The 20,272-nt window shown below is 36.8% G+C and overlaps 1 protein-coding gene across 2 annotated transcripts; it reads right to left on the reverse strand.

The window, feature by feature from the left end:
- Positions 1-925: 925 nt before the first annotated feature.
- On the reverse strand, positions 926-20,245 carry LOC136240864 (uncharacterized). Of its 2 annotated transcripts, none has more exons than XM_066031928.1 (14): positions 19,988-20,245; positions 13,149-13,210; positions 9,254-9,553; positions 9,065-9,201; positions 8,800-8,956; positions 7,697-7,960; positions 7,069-7,365; positions 5,189-5,530; positions 4,948-5,135; positions 2,453-2,594; positions 2,153-2,359; positions 1,998-2,097; positions 1,889-1,940; positions 926-1,836 (listed from the first exon to the last, which is right to left on the reverse strand). In XM_066031928.1, the coding sequence occupies exons 1-14, from the start codon at positions 20,020-20,022 to the stop codon at positions 1,081-1,083; spliced, it is 3,039 nt and encodes a 1,012-aa protein (XP_065888000.1). In that variant the 5' UTR covers positions 20,023-20,245; the 3' UTR covers positions 926-1,080. The 2 variants fall into 2 exon arrangements, with proteins under 2 accessions (XP_065888000.1, XP_065887999.1); XM_066031927.1 differs by having other exon boundaries at positions 2,153-2,398.
- Positions 20,246-20,272: the final 27 nt, after the last annotated feature.

Raw genomic sequence — 20,272 nt, forward strand, 5'->3', positions numbered from 1 at the left:
ATGGTTCTCCCAAGCCTTTAGATTTAGTACACGCATACTGTAAGCAATGATATGATGAAGTTGAAAGTTAACACAGAAAAACTCTGGGGCCCTGTACACCTACCACCATTAGTTGATGGAGGTTGATTACTCCACATAGTTGTGTAAAGTGAGCCACATTATGATATCATGTACAACTTATAGCTAGCTTGGAAACTACAGTGCTGACTGCAGACAAAATGGTGCTGGCTAAAGTACATATATACATACATAGTTGGGAGGGCATTCATCAGTCCACATCTCAACTAGCCATGGCCGCTTCAGACTGACAGACCCAGCCAATCATTTTCCCAAAATTACAGATCTATTTTGCCAACATCCCTTACTTAAAATAGGTACCGTACTATATACATGCCCACATATAGCTTGGTAGCATGAATTCAACAATGAAAATTGTATACGTACCTTAATTTAGTATCTTCAGGTTGCTTGCATCAAAAATTTCTTTTATCTATATACTTCAGGATTAATCCTTCTGTTGACTACTCTATTAGAGTATTTATAGACAGTTGCCTGAGTACCTAATTGAATGTGCAACTAATGTAATATTTATGTCAAATTGCTACTTAATAATAACCATATTACCTACTATAGCTACACGTATGTATCAAATTACTCACTCCCAACTTTTTCATATATACAATTGCAAGCCTGATAGTACATATTCAAATACACATTATCTACTGATGTTTTGTCCCTTTCATGTATGCATGCACTTGTATGCATGCATGCATGCATGTACACATATCTGTGCACAAAACAGAAATGCACTAAAAAAGAAATATATACACACTGTAATGTGACTGTATACACATCAGTAAATTCTGGAAATGAAGCATAAATGAAGGCCTTCCCATCTGAGTCTATACTTTTTTGCTTTGTAGACTGAAATTTACCAAAGATCTGATCTTTTACAGTATACAATAAAAGTGATATCAGGTAACTACATAACAACAATAAACATCTTCTCTATGTGAATAAACATTTGTGTATGCTAAACTACACATGTACGTGAAGTGGTCCAGTTGCCTTAAGTCAATGTCACATGCTTGTAGACTCTTCTTCTGTATGATCATCACAAGGCTTGTCTGAAGCTGCTGTTGCTGCAGCACATTCGTTCTTCTTTATATAATTTGAATCCCAACTGGCCAACTGCTGGTAGTCACCACCATCTTCACCTTGTTTAATAGCAACATCACATTTGATGTATTCCCCACCATGATACTCACTGGTGCCATCAGCAGGACAGTTATCGACAATGTTCAGTGCAACATACGGGTAAGAATCTTGGATTGTATCACTACTAACTGTGTGTTGGCTGGTGCTAGTATCAACAGGACAGTCTTGATCAATGATTACGACATATTCAAATTCACTACTCTCGGTTGGTATACAATTATCAACATCACAATTAGAATCTGATGATTTTGGGGCATTAACTATTTTGTCATCTTTGGGAACTTCATTGGTTGGGCTTTTGTCATTACAATTGTAAACAGTAGATGTTGTGTTTGAGACATATCCTTTTTCTGACATCACTTTATTTCTGAAGCTACTGCTACTACCACCGTAACACACTGTGTTGTCAGAAGAATCTACTTCATACAATTTGTTGTGCCTGCATATGTCTTTACCATAGATGACACTTAACATGTATTCATTAGTTATGTATTCAGAACTTATGGATGAAACTTCATCATGTGCTTCAAGGCCCTTAATCCAGTTGGTAACTTTAAAATCTGGTTTTTCACAAGTGCTTTGATCTTCTCTTGCAACATACGAATATGATTTAGGGATCTAGAGATAATAGTAAAGGGCAATGCCAAGTTGCAAATAAATATAAACTCACAGAGTCTAAACTGCCTTTAATTAATCCTCTAAGTCTAAAGTTTTGGTGCTTCCTAGAGGAAGAACAATTGTTAGTAGCATATACTTTAATGTTTGTTAATTTTGTCTACCTTTTCTGTTTGCAAATGTATATAACTATGGATACTACAATAAACAGGGCCATAACAAGGGCTATGAAAGATGATATTGCAATAGCTGCAACAGCAGAGCCTGTATAAAATGGACATAACAAAATAAATGTACATCCAAATATAGAACAGCTTACCAACTATTGTAGCTTCAGCACTGTTACTTGAGGGAGTTGGCACAAAACTTGATGTGCTATGTAGGATTGCTGGTGTGGAACTGAACAATAAAGTGGTTGACTCAATCATTGGGGTAGTGGTCAACTCAATCCTTGGGGTAGTTTCAACAAGCATTGAAGGTTTGGTAGTCAAGTTCATTGCAATTGTTTCAACAGCAGTTGCTGTAGCTGTTGGATTTAAGAAAGCCGTAGAGCTTGATGAAAAATCTTAAACATATGCACTATGAAAATATCCATGACTAAAAATGACAATAAACTTACTGGCAGTTGCTGAGCAATTCTTAATGGTTGATGGAGAATCTTCATCATGTGGACTATCATAACGTACATTCACACTGCAGCTGTAAAACTTCCAACTTGAAGGAATTGTGAAATCTGAACCATCTCGTACACACGTGTTTTGCTACATAACAAAATATAAATCATTCTTATCAAGTTTAGTCATCAATAAGCCAGAGCCTAATGTGTTCAAAATTTTACCTATTATTCTTTCCAGAATTTCTCAAAATTTCCTCCTATTAATTTTTTTTATTCTTGTATCTAGTCTATTATTCCATAATAATTCTCAGTTTCTGTGGCTGGCTGCTTAGTTTTCAAGATGCTCATAAGGAGTTTACCAAGAATTAATAAATAACCATTGTATGAAGCATTCCATCTTACACACCATTTTGTAAGCATATAAGTAGTTACAACAAACTTAGAAAAGCTATGTGACAAGAGTTCATAATAATATAACTGGTAGTAATAAATCAAGTGCTATCAATTATTGGCTGCTATATAGTGTATTTAAACTGTAGCTATAGCTATTAAACTGTAGCTATAGCTACATACTAAGAATGATATCAATCAATATGCTCAAAGACTTGAAGAAGATACACTAGTATAAGATATACAAGTTTCAGAATCCTGTGGATAATCGTGCAGTTAAATCCCTGATACTGGCTGCAAAGTGTTAACTTAAAATGACCTGACTGTTCTATTAGAGTATTTGAGTGTTTTATTAGAGTATATCGATCTTTAGCCTCTTTTCAGCCAGCACTTTGCAGCACTCCTATAATGTCAGCTATACATCATTCTTGGTAGCTTAACTTTCCTTCTAGCTACTCAAGAATAGACACGCCCCTTAATTCCACCGATTATTCTAGTGGGCATCCGATAGTTCTAAAATTATTCCAGAATTATTCTCACAAAATTGGTGACTTATTATTCTCAAAATTATGCCGCCACATTAGGCGCAGGCCTAGTCATCATCTTGGCAGCCATGGTGAATTGTGTATAGCATATATAATAAGCAAAACAATGAACTTCTGCCTCATTGAGGGCTATGTGGCAGGATACCCATATGACTGATCATAATAAAGATAATGATTTTGTAATATTGAGTTAATAGTAAACTGCTGTATATCAATACCAGTCAGAAAGTCCACTTGTGAGACAAGTCCCCTACCAGTTGTGGCAGTGCATGTTGTTTGGTAAGTGTTACTAGTCTATAAACCATTGCTATTTGTCCTTGTAAAACTATTCCATGTCATAATTAATTTTAATATTGAAATATCATCATTTATCTTGATAAAATGGCTTTTGTTATCAAAATTTACCAAGATATAGGTTTTTCCATTATCGCACAGCCCTAGCCTCATTGCATTGATGGGAAGATAACCAAGTAGTTGCTAAACCTGGCACTACAATTTAACTACATATGTATAATTCAAAGGATTTTATTCACTGGCAGTGTTTGGTAAAGTTTAACCACGGTGTTAGAGTAGATATTTAACTCCTTGTGGGTTTATTTAATTTTCATTTAGCAACCACCTCAGCGTACAGCATGATAGTACTGTATAGTAGAAATCATGGGGTTTGCAGTTTTACACAAAAAAATACTGACCAGAAACCAGCCTCATGGCATCTTGGCAGTATTGGTTAGGTATAATCAAGTGCAACCTGAAACATTTCCAATAAGTTGATATGAAATTCGGATTGCAAAAAAAATTCTGCTGACTGACTGACTAACTATTTAATTATGTAACTGTCTGCCCATTCAGACAAGTGCACTCAATAATGGCCAAGACTACAGGCTTGCACTCCTCATACTGTTCTCACACCTGAAAACAAAAGCGCAACCATTATGACCACTTCATTGTTCAGTTGGGGCACCTGTTCAAACACAAAAATTATATTGTATGACTAGTGCCATTCTTTCTTTTGATGCTGTAAGTATTTTTAAACAGAATCATAAACAAAATGGTCATTACTAACAACATGACTGCCTAAAATGGTAAATATTACCATGGTAACACAAGACACTATGCATGGGTTCACCAGTCATAACTATTTCACAAAAAGTACACATACAAGTACAAGAAAAATGAAGTAAAGTTTGTCATAGAAATAAAAGGTAATGAAACAAGGAAGGTTGCTACATCTGCAGATATACTAGTACATGCCCTACTTCAGGCTATATATGTACTTGTATATATAAGATCCATGCATCCATGCTATTTATAGTAGCATAGTTATCAAAAGACACAATTAACTTACAAAGTTCACCCACGTTAAGAAAAATGTACAGTGAAACCGGTATATAAAGGACACCTTGGGGCTGACTAAAGTGTACTGATTATGAAGGTATTTTGATTTCCAGGTCAGTTTACATACTAAGGGATACTTTTTGGGACCATTACCAAGTTTCCAGACTAGACAGGTGTCTTTGCTTTCAAGTGTCCTGATTAATAGGTTCTACTTAAGTGCATAGCTACCTTTTCGCTTGTGGTGGTACCATTGCTGCATGTCCACTGGGCTTTACAACTTGATACTAGTTTATAATCATCAGATAACATTTCTTCAAGTGTGAGACTTCCAGTTGGCAGCCAATCCATATGTACTACTGTTTGAGTATCTTGGGTGATTATTGGGCAAGTCAAATTTACAGTTGGAGCTCCATACTCTGTTGAAATGTAATAAATGACACCAGAGTAGAGCACAATATTTGTCACTTACCAATCATATGAACTGGATCTAGTATTCTTGAAAATGGTGATTTTATATTACTAGGTATATCATATCCTTGACACATCCCATGTTTAGCATCTTCACTGATAAGTAATTTAATAGAATACTTCTTGTTACTCCCAAGTAGTATGTCATCGTAGGAAATTATAACTGTTAAATTAGATTCCATTAAATTGGACTCCAATATAGATTGCCTATAAGTTGTTTCACAAGCTTGATAAGTAATAAAAGAGCCGTTTAATCCTGCCAGGTATGTAGGCATTGCCCAGTTCAAGTATACTACTCTTCCTTCATTATGAAACTGTGGTGTACTGGGTGCATTGGGTCGACCTGACAGACAAAGTAAATTCTAATACGGATTACTATTACTACAAATTAGGCAAGTTTCACTGTATGCATAGCTAGCCATGGCTTTGTACATTACTGTGTTCAGAGTTTCATAACTGCTTCAGGAAATGCATATATGTAGTATATAAATAGCTATAGGGTGTCTATAAGTTATGCAGTACACCAAAGTAGTTGTGGTTCATAGTACACTATGACTTATATCTAACATACATTGGGTAATTTGAAGCCATGAAAGTACACTGTCTATAATCTAACTTATAATGGAATACATGTCTGCTCATGACAACATTTCTGTCACCACTAATCATATTATGGTTGGTTGAAATGTTATTTAACCGTAATAAGAAAACCACTTTTCTTTTTTAGATGTTTTGTCTTAAGGCTCTGCTCAACTTGTACACTACGTAACAGTTAGTTGCAATATCAACTTCTGATTTTAAACCTTACTAGGTTTAATAGTTTGAGAACTCAATACATGAAAGATTGTTCAGCCTGACCTGAATACTTATAATGCTTACCCTACTGACTACTCTACAGTGAGGAAACTCGTGACATTGATAGCTACATTTGGGTGTATGTTAGAGGATGTCAAAGAAATTTGTAGTAAGTCTAATTTAGCTGTTAGGATGGGTACATAACATAAGCACGAACCATTTATAATGGGACAATTTGCCACTTGTAGTCTTTCGCCAATTATGCTGGCATAATTTTGAGCATAATAGGCTATTTAAAACATCAAGCATTACACCAATATAATAGGATGATTTTCAAGATTTTAAATTAAATGTGCAATGCGTGCAGCAAAATATGAACACAATACACCTTAATACTGCATTTCATATCAAGAAAATGGGTAATGTTGTTATTTTTATTGTTTCATGGCTGATTATTCATACTTTGCAGTGATAAGATCAAGACATTCTAATAGAGCAGTCACTTACTCTAATACAGCAGTCAGGAAAGACTGATATATTCTAATAAACAGCCAACTCTAGAGCATAACCTTGATTTTGAAAGCACAACTTTGAGTATAATAGGCTGTTTTAAGCATAATTGACTCAAGCCAACCATTTGTATATCATACTAGCTTGCAGTTTTAAACTCTGAAATGCTATACACACCAGGGGCGGTGGAGCAGGCCCAAAAAGTGAGGGGGCCAGGCCAGCTGTAAGTTGAAGACCACAAAAAAAAAAAAAAAGGTCACAGCCTGCTGACAATAGCTGCTCTCCACCAATTACATCTCCTTATTTATAACTACACATATGTAGCTAAGGAATTTGCTACACTGCTTCTCTGAATACTGTGACTACTCTATTAGAATATCCTGATCCTGACTGTTCTATTAGAGTATCTCGATCTTTTCTTGCAACAGTGTCCCAAAAAGTGGGGGGGCTATGGCCCCTCTACCCCCCCCCCCCCCCCCCCCCCCCCATCTCCACCGCCTATGATACACACAGTCACTGGATGCCACACATAGTAAGGATGAAAGTCAGTTATCTTATACCCTGTGAACAACTTACCAAATGGCAAAACTCTGTGAACTAAAACTGCAGTACCAACTTCATTCTTCGCCACACACTGATACGTTCCCAACAGATCGCAAGCCGTTTTATTCAAAATTAAAGTTTCATTTGATGTACCATTGTTCATTATTTCAATGCCATTGTGGTACCATGTAATAGTAGGTGCTGGAAAACCAGCAGTGATGTTACAATCAAGTGTGACAAACTGACTAGCTCCACCAGCACATTTGAAATTTCCAGCTAAATTAGCACAGATGTAATGAGTTGTTTCTGACTTCTCTATAATTGGAATACCTGAAAGAAGAAACAATATTGAATGTCATTTAAACTACTCTTGTTGATCATTATTCTATACATATCATAAGTGCAAAGCTGTATGCTTAACAATGATATCAATTGTCTAAATTTTGTACCTGATCGTTCAATTTGTCAAAATAAATGAATTATATTAAATAAATAAATTTAATCTACATTACCATGTAAAATATTAGTCTGGCCAACAGCATTGCTATAAATTATGCAACACTACATGTCTACTCAATAGGCTTGACTGAATGCAAAGAATAATTATTTTATACTGCATACACAGAACATCTGGCCAAAAGAAAACTATTACACAACTTACTGTGTTTGTAAACCATCAACGGTGGTGATGTGAGTGATGAGTTATCAGCACCAATTACAATGCAGCGATATTCTGCAGAGGAGGCATCCATTTGTACAAGTGTTAACATGTTATCACTGAGTATTTCAAAGCCATTGGAACTATTGGAAAATTCTCCATTTCTCAGCCATCGAACATTATAAAGTTTTAGTTGTGCTGGCATGTTACAAATTATCGTCATGTTTTCAACAAAATGTGTAGAACTTTCTGGATATATTGAAATTTCTAAACAAATAAATATCAGAATGTAGAATAGATTAATTTTGTATTGCAATATCTGTCATGTTCATATAGGTGTCAGAGAGGGTGAATTAAGGTGATAGAAGCAGAAGACCTTTTCAAACCCATTCACCTCATTTGTTTATGTAGCTTCCTCAGAATGAGATCTGGCTACATAAAGAGTTTATATTTTCAGAAGTTGGCCTGAACGCCAAATAATATATCTAACAATTAAGATCATCCGAACATTACAGAACATTACAAAAATTAATGTTCAACTATGTATACCCTAATAGCGCAGTCATCAAAGCACTGCCTAAAAATGTGTTTCTAATAGTCTTGCAACAAAGTTGTTGCACTAAACCCTCACCTTGAATCAAACCACTCACCTCTCAATCTGCTAGTTGTATATCTCTTCATTGTATCAAAGCTTCACCATGTGCCTAAAGGCTGTTTTATACTGCTTATTGCATTGTATAGTTATTATATAGCCTATACAGAGGTGTAGTGACACTAAATTAAGTGCTTTATTGGCTGCAGATAGCCTGAAAGGTCTTCTTATCACTATATAAGTTGATGGTATAGTTGAAATGCTTGAAATTATGTCTGTAAACCTAATCTATTCTGGTGAACTTCAAGACATTGCCTTTGCTAATAGAGAGTTTAGCCTCTAGTCAGCCTCCTGCCCCCTCATATTAATGACTTCCTCCACCACTGCTCATTTTAATTCAAACCATACCACAGTACCCTACCTTCTCATACAAGACCAGATAATATTTAACATACTTAAACAAACAGTAAAATCTTATCAGTGAGTCCACAGTCTATACATCATATTAACTAACCATTAGGATCAATCTGTTCTGTTGATACAACTAATGCTTGGTAAGACCTCCATGTCATGTCATTATTATTCATGGTAACTTCACAAGAATAATTATTATCAGTGGTGACAAGTGACACCACTAAACTTCCGTCATGCATCAAGTGGAACCTTTTATCCTGTAATCATACATGCACAGACACAATGCATGTGTGTTTGGACTACTACAAAATCCAACTCACAGAGAACTACTGTAACAATTATATGCACAAGCAATCAGCACTTACTGTATAATCAACAGGACTTCCATTCATAAGCCATTGAATAGACAATCTATTACCATCAAAGTCACACTCCAAAATTATCATGCCATTTAATGTCACATTCAAATAGTGAACTTGATTGAACTGTTTATCATTGTACACTAAGTGATAGGATACATGTCATGACATGCACACATTTGAGACAGTTCTTACCTGTTAACTTTCCTGATAAGCTTCTGGTCCTTGTTCCCCAGTCTTTTACAACACAGTAATAATCTCCCTGATCTGTCAGTGTGACACTGGTAATGTAAAGTATGCTTGTATTGTTTCCAATATGTGATATGTTCTCATTAGTGACTTCTGTATTGTTGTGATACCAGACAAAGACGGGTGAGTTGTATGGTGTTTCAATTAATGGTGCACTGCAATTGAATGATACATCATCTCCCTCCATAACTGCCTGACTTTGGGGAACTTGATCAAAGTAAATAGGATTTGGCTGAATACCAAACTCTGAATGATAAGAAATCCATGCATAATTATAAAAATATACAGGTGAATTAAATAAATTAGTTTGAACAAAATTGGAAATTTATATTCTTGATGTGCAATTTTGGTATAAGTATTTTTATCACTTAAATGATCACTAAAGGCTACTAGAGTTTTTAAATGCAAAGAAACTTAAATTGTCTCTTGAAATCTGGAATTCCCTTTACTTTAATGTATCTAAACCAAAATAGCCAAGCTGTAAAAAAAGTGTGCAGCCCCCAAAAAGGCCAGGATGAAAAAAGATGTGAAATCCAAGGTGGGGCCAAGAAATGGCTGTGATCGTAGGTTAATGGCAAAAATTTTAATTATGACAATTCAGGTGAATTTGCGTTGCCCCCTCCACTAGGATTCGGCACCAAATTCACCTGAATTGTCGTAATTAAAATTTTCACCATTAACCTACCATCACAGCCATTTCTTGGCCACCACCTTGGATTTCACATCTTTTTTCATCCTGGTCTTTTTGGGGGCCACACTCTTTTCTTAAAGCTTGGCTGTTTTGGCTTAGATATCACTTCTTTTTATATTGCAAGCCACGAAGGTGGCCATTAACTGGCTTTGGTGCTTCCTTCTAACTTGTTTTTTTCTTTTCTACAGGAATTGTGGAACAAAGGAAGTCTTAGAAATGTTGTGTACAGTTTTTTTGTCTGATTAAAAATATTTGTATATTTAACAATGATACTGATCTTTCTACAGGGTGACTTGTTTGTAGCTGAACTCTCTACATGATAGTTTCTTTGTAGCTGAATTCTCTACAAGGTAATTTCTTCTAGCTGCATGATCTCTCTACAGGGTGACTTGTTTGTAGTCAAATTTTCTACATAATGGTTTCTTTGTAGCTGAACTCTCTACAAGGTAACTTCTTCTAGCTGATTTTTCTACAGGGCAATTTATTTTTAGCTGAATTCTCTACAGGGTGGTTTCTTTGTAGCTGAACTCTCTACAAGGTGATTTCTTTTAGCTGAACTATCTACACAGTGATCTTTTCATAGCTGAACTCTCTACAGGGTGATATGTTTGTAGCTGAACTCTCTACAATATGATTTGTTTCTAGCTGATCTCTCTGTAGGGTAACTTGTTTGTAGCTGAACTCTCTACAGGATGGTGGTTTCTTTGTAGCTGATCTCTCTACAGGGTGACTTGTTTATAGCTGAACTCTCTACAAGGTGATTTGTTTGCAGCTGAACTCTCTACAGGGTGGTTTTTTTGGCTGAACTCTCTACAAGGTGACTTCTTCTAGCTGATCTCTCTACAGGGTGATTTGCTTATAGCTAAATTCTCTACAGGGTGAATTGTTTGCAGCTGAACTCTCTACATGATGGTTTCTTTGTAGCCAAACTCTATACAGGGTGGTGTGAGCTCTCTACAGAGTGATTTGTTTGTAGCTGAACTCTCTACAGGATGGCTTCTTTGTAGCTGAACTCTCTGCAAGGTGATTTCTTCTAGCTGATCCCTCTACAATGTAACTTCTTGTAGCTGATCTCTCTACTGAGTGACTTGTGCCCAGTTGTACACTCTACAAGGTGATTTGTCTGTAGCTGAATATTCTACAGGGTGATTCTTTGTAGCCAAACTCTCTGCAGGGTGATTTGTCTGTAGCTGAACTCTCTATAGGATGGTTTCTTTGTAGCTGATGTCACTAAAGGTGACTTGTTTCTAGCTGATCTCTCTACAGGATGGTTTCTTTGTAGCTGAACTCTCTACAGGGTAATTTTTTTCTATAGCTGAACTCTCTCTAGGGTGATCACTTCACAGCTAAACCCTCTACAAGGTGGCTTCTTCTATCTGATCTCTCTATAGTGTGATTTGTTTGTAGCTGAACTCTCTATAAGGTGACGTTTTCTAGCTAAGCTCTATCTTATTTCTAGCTGATCTCTCTACAGAGTAACTTGTTAGTAAAGCTGAAGTCTTTACATGGTGGATTTTGGTTGTTAAACTCTCTGCATGAAGACTTGTTTGTAGTAGAACTTCTACAGAGTGAATTGTTTGTAGCTAAACTCTCTACAGGTTGCATGACTTGTTTATAGCTGAACTCTCTTCAGTGTGACATGTAATGTTCTGAATCACTACAGCAATATATTTGCAAGAGTACATAATAATAGAAAAGGGAGGAGAGTGTCTAACTCTCAATATAGGCTGTACAAACCAGCACAGCGCTCAAACCCTCCTACTTCAATCCATAGAACAGCTAGCCATATATCAATACCTTTTTGTGAACAGAAGACTGTTAATATCTGTTGATTGAAGCAGTATAATGCTGAAGCCTACTTCAGAGGGCAGCGCCTATAATCGAGATAGCAGCGCCGTTTGTCACCTTTGGTGGCTATAGATGATTGCGTAATGTCTGAGCGCTGTGCATTTGGCGAATCTATAGCAGTTAGACACTCTCCTCCCTCTTCTATTATTATGTACTCTTGATATTTGTAGCTGATCTCTCTAAAGGGTGACTTGCTTCTTGCTGAAATGTCTATACGATTAACTGTTTGCAGCTGAACTGCCTACAGAATAACTTGTAATGTAATAGAATTCTATAATGGAGTAAGTCATAAACTAGCTGAATGCTCTATTAGGGTGACTGTTCTATTAGAGTATCTCGATCTCGCATTTGCTACACAGAGTTGGCTTTCGAATCATAACTCAGAGGTTTGTAATCCGATTCTTCTGTACTACTGCAAGGACTTTCTATGAAGACTATTCCAGCTATACACCCATTGCTCTAAGCGGTTTACCTCGTAGGCGTAAAAACTAATACTTTTTTATTCATAAAAATCAATCACGTAATTGTGACTCAGGTTGGGTTTTGTGTCATTTCTCCATGATCTTTAACTCGATTCCTATCAAACCACCAAAAGGCACTCCTATGATGATTACTCCATTCACATAGCAATTTTCAACTCATTTCATGAAGCGGTTTACCCTGTAGGCGTGACAACAAATCGATCTTGTGTTACGTGAATAATCGGTCATAACTCCCAAAACTATTCATATGATTTGCACCAAATTTGATGCTAGGATACACCTTTGGACTCCCTTTCTGTGTGCCAAATTTTAAGGCGATCGGAGAATGCGTTTACATTTTATAGCAATTTTTGCAAGTGTGCGAAAACACGAAGAAGAAAAGAAAAAAAAACGAAGAAAACAAATCAAAACTTTAGCAACTCGTATCTCGGAAATGGCTGGCGCGATTTCCTTCACATTTTGTATGTAGACTCCCTAGCTGGCGGGAAACTCTGTAGCAAATTTAGTTCCAATCGGATAAAAGATCACCGAGATACAAAAGTGTGAAAATGACATTTTCTTTCTTCCTGTCAATATACCCACGGTGTGGCGCACCAGATTCTTGGGCCGCATGACACACTATCGTGTGTCTTGATACTTAATACAGTCCATCACTACTGTATTCCACTAGAGAATTACAAGAAGGCTACTGAAATGCAAGGGTGAAAATCTTACCATAAAAAGTGTGTCTAATGTAGAAATTTACTAAATAGTAATGCAGCTACTATTACATCAGTTCTAGCTACACAATTTGTTACAAATAAATTTTCTAAATACATACCATCTCCAATAGCCCCTCCTGTTATCAGTAATAGTAGTACAATTAGTCCAGACATTCTCGTCCTAGGTAACAACACATAACAATTAATAAGAGGTTTTATTTTCTGGTTATATAGTAGCATGCATAGTCACTTATAATTCACTCAATTTTATTTGTCTGTTATATAAATAACTTAAAATCTCCATGAAGAATAAAAATTCCTAATTTTTTGCTTGTTAACTGTTTGTATGATACTTCACCACAATAGTAACTTCTGTGTTTTGTGGAAAGGTGCAAACCTCAGTACTACCCCACTGTATGATACTACTGATTGAATATCATCATCCAGGAGTGGGTCATGGCTAGCCAGACAAGCATCTAGTCAATTGCACACCCATGGCAACCTTATTAATTGAAGTATTACTCAATATTCAACTATAAATTAATATACATGTGTATAGACATTACTAGCTACTTCATTCTTTAAAATGCAGTCTTGCAGGCCATCTTAACAACACTAATGCTACTAGTTATCTACTGGTTAATAGCTATGAAACTTCATGTAGTAAAAACCACCTACAACTATGTCTTTAGCAATACAGTTTTGATAACTTTTCCAGCACTGTCCATATTTTCTTGATAAGTATCCAACTGATTAAATTCCATCAAAGGTAGGTTGAAAATGATTGTACCATGAAATTGATCTACAACTATCTAATGTTTCATGATTCACACAGCATGCAACCACAATGTGTACGAAATATTAGACAATTAAAGTGCTATAATTGACATAGCAATTGACTATTACTAGTTGCCAAGCCACCCGTACTAGCTGTCTACGTATATACCTCTCTTCTGTCCCACTAAATAAAATTCTTCTGTCTATACTGGTGCTTAACTTTCACTCCTAATTTACCTACTCCATACTCTACCAAAGAAGAGTATGGAGTAGGTAAATTAGGAGTAAAAGTTAAGCACCAGTATAGACAGAAGAATTTTATTTGAAAGACAACGTACATTAGCTACTACAATTAACTGATTAAGCAATGCATAAAAGGATAGACTATACACAACTTACACTCTTATTAGCACAATGTTTAACAACTGAACCACTTTACATTAAAGTTTAGAAAATAGTTACACCACACCTCTACTCACAGGACATATCAGTAGTTATCAATATTTCTGTCTCATCTTTACCTTGGTCTTGTGTTGATAAATACAATATCCTGTAGTATGCTCACATTTAGCTGATTACCGTTAAAAAGAAAACTATTAACATTTTAGCCCACTAGACAACTAGCAAAGTGGTGAAGAACAGACATGTCATAAGTTTGGGAAAGAGCCACATATTGTTATAGCTTAAATGTATTGTGAAAATATTGATGGCTCATAAATAAAATGAGTTTGAAGTCTGGTCAGGTAGTACCGTAAATACGCCTTAAGAGCTTACCCAATGAGTATGCATTCCTAATGTGTAGTGATGTAATGGGAGCTAAATTGTGGTGTGTGAGCATACACGGTTGCCATGGTGCTAGTATTATCATGAAAGATTCAGCCACTTTTACTGAAGCTACAGCAGAAACAGCCATGGAAGTGGTGACTAATTTGAGTGAAATGTAAAATAGAGTCTAAAGCAGTTATACAGGCACAATGTGGAGGTTATGGAATTTATAAACCCTGGCTCAGGCCCTTAGTAGCATCCCTCATGCACTACAGACTTGGGCCTTTGGGTTATAAGTTTCATAGATTCCACATTGCACCAGTATAACTATTAAATAGTTATTATTTTGTTGACACAAGTAATCTGACAATAGAACAACAATGACAATGGATAGTGAGCATTGCATTACTTCAACACCTACTATCAGCTTTCAAATGCTGCATCATACATAAAATTGTCACCATGTGTACCTGTGGTACACCAAACAAATTCTGTGTTTAATAAATTATGAGCAGTTCGAATTCTTTATTGCACGATGCTCACGGCTTGGTGGAGTAGCTGGTTTACAACAAGTACGGTGACTGTTAAATTAGCCATTTTACGTAAAGCCACCATTTTTAATCTAACCAGTGTTAGAATGTGTGAAGCTAAAAAAAAGTGCAACCTTTCCTAAAATTTAATCCATGCTGTCCTGCTAAAATTCTCATCATCCAATAAACTTCTTGTTGCTAAGACATTTTTTATAATAAAGAGTAAACAAATTTTGTCACTTCCATGAATAGGAACATGAATTATTTAGTTGGCTCCTTAAACTGTCCTTTATTATCATGACTAATTGCACTAATAATCCCTTTTTGACTTAGAAATTTAGACATAGGCTAATAATTCATTACACACACAGTTATTAGTTTCTCATCCAGTCTACATCACATTTTTCTTAGTGTATGTATCAATGATTTTTGCCACTGGTGGCTGAGTGCAGCCATTTATAGAGGCTTTTAAAGTTAGCAACTAGCTAGATTTAACTAAGAAAGTTGCTTTCAGAGTCATGTGAGCTTGTAATTTATAAAAACTAAATCTGTCAGTCTGAATTGGTATTTTGAGTGTTAGAGGATGTGATACATACTGCCTTATCAACACAAACAGTTGGTGATAACACAAAAAATCTCATATTTCATGTAGATGTGTTTCACAGCCATCTGTATACCCAGCAAATTAATAGTAGGCATTCCAGTCCGATTTTTAAATTTTGGAAAAATGGACTTTTTATATGCTATTGCCAATCTCAGAAATATATAGTTTGTTGGATTGGAATTTGCTCCAGAAGCCATCTAGCAATCTGGACTGTCTTGAAACTGCAGTTGCTACTAGCTGCAGGTTTGTACATGTAATGAAAGTAACTTCAGATCTTATTGGATCTCAGTGATCTTTGTATGCTTTGTGCTGAGCAAATATGTTTCACCTACTGCACACTTCTCAATACAATGGTGTACACCCATAAGGCAAGTGACTATCTCAAGTAAGTAAAAACATCAAGTTAACAACTTATAAAGGTAAACAACTAAAGTGGAGGTGCTACAATGATGCAACAATACCTAAGGCAGAGTTGTGGTTTCAATTATGGCATTGTTATGCTGACTTTGAAGTGGTTTGTATTTTTGAGCTAATGACACAGCCATCAGATAATTGCTCTGGAGCTGAAAATTGCTAACCCGAGCGAAGTAACTATGCGCTTTAAAGTAAGCACTAGTGACTACCTTACACTCGACAGTACGTTTTAAAAGTTTTAAAGTATTCTACATACATTACAAGGCTTGAAAAGATTACAAAACAGCACAAAACTTACTTATATGTAATGCGCACGACAAAACTAAGATTTTCATGATGATCAGCGTGTGGACAAACCCCATAGCGATTTTCATCCTCATTGGAGCTCGGACCACGGAGAAATCCCAAGTTAAACGCGAGTTGTTATTTTGTGCCAGGGTTCTATTGGGAAATATACGGAGAATTTTTTGATTTAAAAATCTCGGATACTCGAATGCCTATTAATAATAAAGCATATCTACTGCATTTGTTCCATGCACACAATTTTAAGCTTTGTTTTAAATTATGTAGATGTAGATATACATAAATGTACACTTTTTAGGAAACACTTTCAGATAACCAGGTCAGTGACATAGCTGGGAAGAGGGGGCAAATGATTAAATGAACCCCTTTCAATGCCAGTGCTTTATACTTTTGAGCTAAGGGCTCTGGCAACCATTGACTGGTTGTATTACAAGTGTTGCCAGGTTAAGTTATAGTTATATCTGGTAATACGAGTCCGAGATGAAGCCGAGGATGAGTGTAATAACAATGATATCATCTGAGTATACATCCCGGTATGCGGGAGTGCGTGACAATTTACAGACATTGAAGTAAGTTCTTGCTTGTAGTGAGTTTTAGTTCCTGTTAGTGTGCTCAAGATCAAGTTTGAATTCTTTATAGCTACTAGGTAGGCACTACAATACAGGCTATACACTGTGGCAATGGACGTTTTTACAAAGCAGTAGTTCAGTTCCAGAGGTGTGATTCACCTTTGGTGGAGTGGAATCATGTGATGTGCAAGGGCTAAAAGTGGTGAGCAGAGATAGAGCTATGGAGCCTGCGGTTATTCTTCACCATACACTGCTAGGACCAAGGCTGGGAGACTGACAACTGAAAATAGACACAGACTGTTCAGTTCTTTAATCCATCACAATAGTATAGCGCCACCTTGTAAAGGATCAACCATTTTATTGTAAGATTTAGCAGGCTAAGTGCTGTACTGATGTTTTTCATTAATTCCATATTTGGATATTTGCTCCATTGGTAAACAATGCCATTTGGGATTGATTTGGTGTCATGAACTAGTCTGAATGGTTCTGCCACGGGTGATATATTACTTATCACTGGCTGACAACTAGCTTATCGCGCAGCAGCTGAACTGCTCTGTCTAGCTATACCAGCATGGCACTTAATTTGTCACCTCCATGCACTGGGATTTAACATAAGCTACTGAATATAGTTGATGATTGTTACATTGTGAATATTCATTATAGATGTGAGACAGGTGCTTAATTTCTAGAATTATGATCGAGTACAAGAACTCCGGATACTTTAATGATTGTTGACACTTACGGGGAGAACCAAGATTAAGGTTTATACTCTCAGAAGAAGCTCTAGAGACTCAGTGGTTGTCAGTGTTTTAGATAGAAAATAATGCAAATACAAAATTAATGCACAGCATGTGTTGAAACCTGCACTCTACTGCTTACAGTGGCGATTCTAGACCTGACCTACAGGGGGGGTCCAGTAGGGAACGGCATAACTATTGTTGTTTGGCTATAGTATAAAGTAGAATTTTCAGGGGGGTCTGGGGGTGCAACCCCCAGAAGCTGCAGGATTTTTGCAATTTAAAGGCTTGAAAACAGCCTAAAATTTGTTCTAAAAACATGAAAAATGCTAAAAATAACAATGCCAATCTATACAGCAACTTTTCCCCAAGATTTTTTAAAAGTTATTTTTTAACAGGGGGGAGGGGGGGGGGGCCTTGGCCCCCCTGGCCCCCCCTTAGAATCGCTTATGACTGCTTACATATTCGAACATACCAACTGAACTGTGCCGTACAGGAAATCCTTATACAGGTACACACCCACTTCTGTGTGCATTCTTTTAAAATACACGAGAATGCCCATAGATCGATTGATTTTATAATTAATAAGCCACATCAATTTGTTTTGATTGATGAAAACAGTATTCACATGTTCAGAGTCACTGGCCACGAAATTTCACAATCATTCCATCAGTAGCAACCACTGAATTTGCTTAATGAACAATTACGGCTTCAATTTATGGGCTGGACCGAGGGGTCACCAACTGATTCGAAATCTCGTACACCTTCAGTGAAATCCTGCCTGAAATACGAATCTTATGTTGTTTTCGTGATTCTGATTCTATACTCGTTCTGGTACCATAGCTTACATTCAACTGCTCCTGCACCTCGTCCTGCACAAATTAAGAATGAAATCCGATGTTCCGCTCCGCTTCGGATTTGTATTAATCAAGTTGTGGAAGCCGCACAAAACCAGGAGCTGTGGGAAAGAAGCTGTACAAAACCAGGAGATCTATAGAATCCATGCAAACTGTTCAAAAGTAAGAATGAAATCCGATGTTCCGCTCCGTCTCGGATTTGTATTAAGCGAGTTGTGGAAGCCAAACAAAACCAGGAGTTGTGTGAAGAAGCCACACAAAACCTGGAGAGAATCTATGCTAACTGTTTAAAAGTAAGAATAAAATCCGATGTTCCGCTCCGTTTCGGATTTGTATTAAGCAAGTTGTGGAAGCCAAACAAAACCAGGAGCTGTGGGAAAGAAGCAGTACAAACCAGGAGATCTATAGAATCCATGCAAACTGTTCAAAAGTAAGAATGAAATCTGACGTTCCGCTCCGTTTCGGATTTGTATTAAGCGAGTTGTGGAAGCCAAACAAAACCAGGAGTTGTGGGAAGAAGCCACACTAAACCAGGAGAGAATCCATGCAAACTGCTCAAAAGTAAGAATTAAATCTACTGTTCCGCTTCACTTCGGATTGGTATTAAGCGAGTTGTGGAAGCCAAACAAAACCAGGAGCTGTGGGAAAGAAGCCAAGCACACTGCTCCTGCACAAAAATAAGAATGAAATCCGATGATTCACTCCACTTCGGATTTACTTAGCAAACTACAAACTTACTTAGCAACACAAACTTCATAAACTTAGTAACACACCAACTACAAAAGCAACTTAAGCATACAGATGCTCCTGGTTTTGAGAGGTTTTGTACGGGATTTCCCCTGAATGATTGGCCTTGTTTCCTGGTTTATAGGGCTTCAGCTGCGAGTTGCGCCTGGTTTTGTAGGGTTTCATTTAATAGTTATGCCTTTGCTTTACTCCTGGTTTTATATGGCTTCGCAATTCCTCTCAATTTCATGAGGCTTTGCTCCTGCATGCCTGCTGAACTTCTCCCACTATTTTTTGGTGATTTTAGAACTTATCACTCTACACCAACCTGTAATTTGAAATCAAATTTTGTAGCTCTTGTTCGATTTTGAGAAATCTTTTGAAATCCGTGAAATCTTGAGAAATTTGTTCAAGATTTTGAAATCCGTACCCCTTTTTCGTGAGTTAGTGACCCCTCAGGCTGGACACATGCAATTATGTGGTGTCTATTTCTCTTGAAGTGTGGCAGACAACCTTGGGCTGTGTCAGTCTATGAGCCAGTTGCACAGCCTCAGTTGAAAAGTTCTGCTGCTGAATAAATCAGTGAAGAAATATGCACACAAAATGATACATTTTATTACATATAGCTAGCTACGACTCGGTGTTAGTTCAGTAGACAATGCTAGCTGCCACTCACCTCGTTGTTAAATCATAACATGTAGCTCCAAGCATCGTCTGTATTGAGAATCCCGCAACCGGCACGACCGATAAACCTCTGGATAAACTGAAAGGAATTATATCCAGCTGTGCGAGGCTTGCTCAGTAGCTTGTGTACCGTTTACAACAACAGTGAGTATCCCTCGCCCGTATTCATTGTATAACGAAGTTCACAGCAGCTGCTACTACTACTAAGTACACAGCTGTTTACCTTCACTCTTTTATACTCACCGGCTATTCGATCTACTACTGTTATCACGTGATT

Source organism: Dysidea avara, chromosome 12 (genome assembly GCF_963678975.1).
Source record: "Dysidea avara chromosome 12, odDysAvar1.4, whole genome shotgun sequence".
Classification (NCBI taxonomy): domain Eukaryota; kingdom Metazoa; phylum Porifera; class Demospongiae; order Dictyoceratida; family Dysideidae; genus Dysidea; species Dysidea avara.

Coding starts and splice junctions, on each gene's coding strand:
- LOC136240864 (XM_066031927.1), bottom strand. CDS start 20,022: ATGCTTGGAGCTACATGTTATGATTTAACAACGAG. Junction 5,531..7,068: donor TCACAGAGTTTTGCCATTTG/GTAAGTTGTTCA, acceptor TTTGTCTGTCAG/GTCGACCCAATGCACCCAGT. Junction 2,399..2,452: donor GAATTGCTCAGCAACTGCCA/GTAAGTTTATTG, acceptor CATATGTTTAAG/ATTTTTCATCAAGCTCTACG.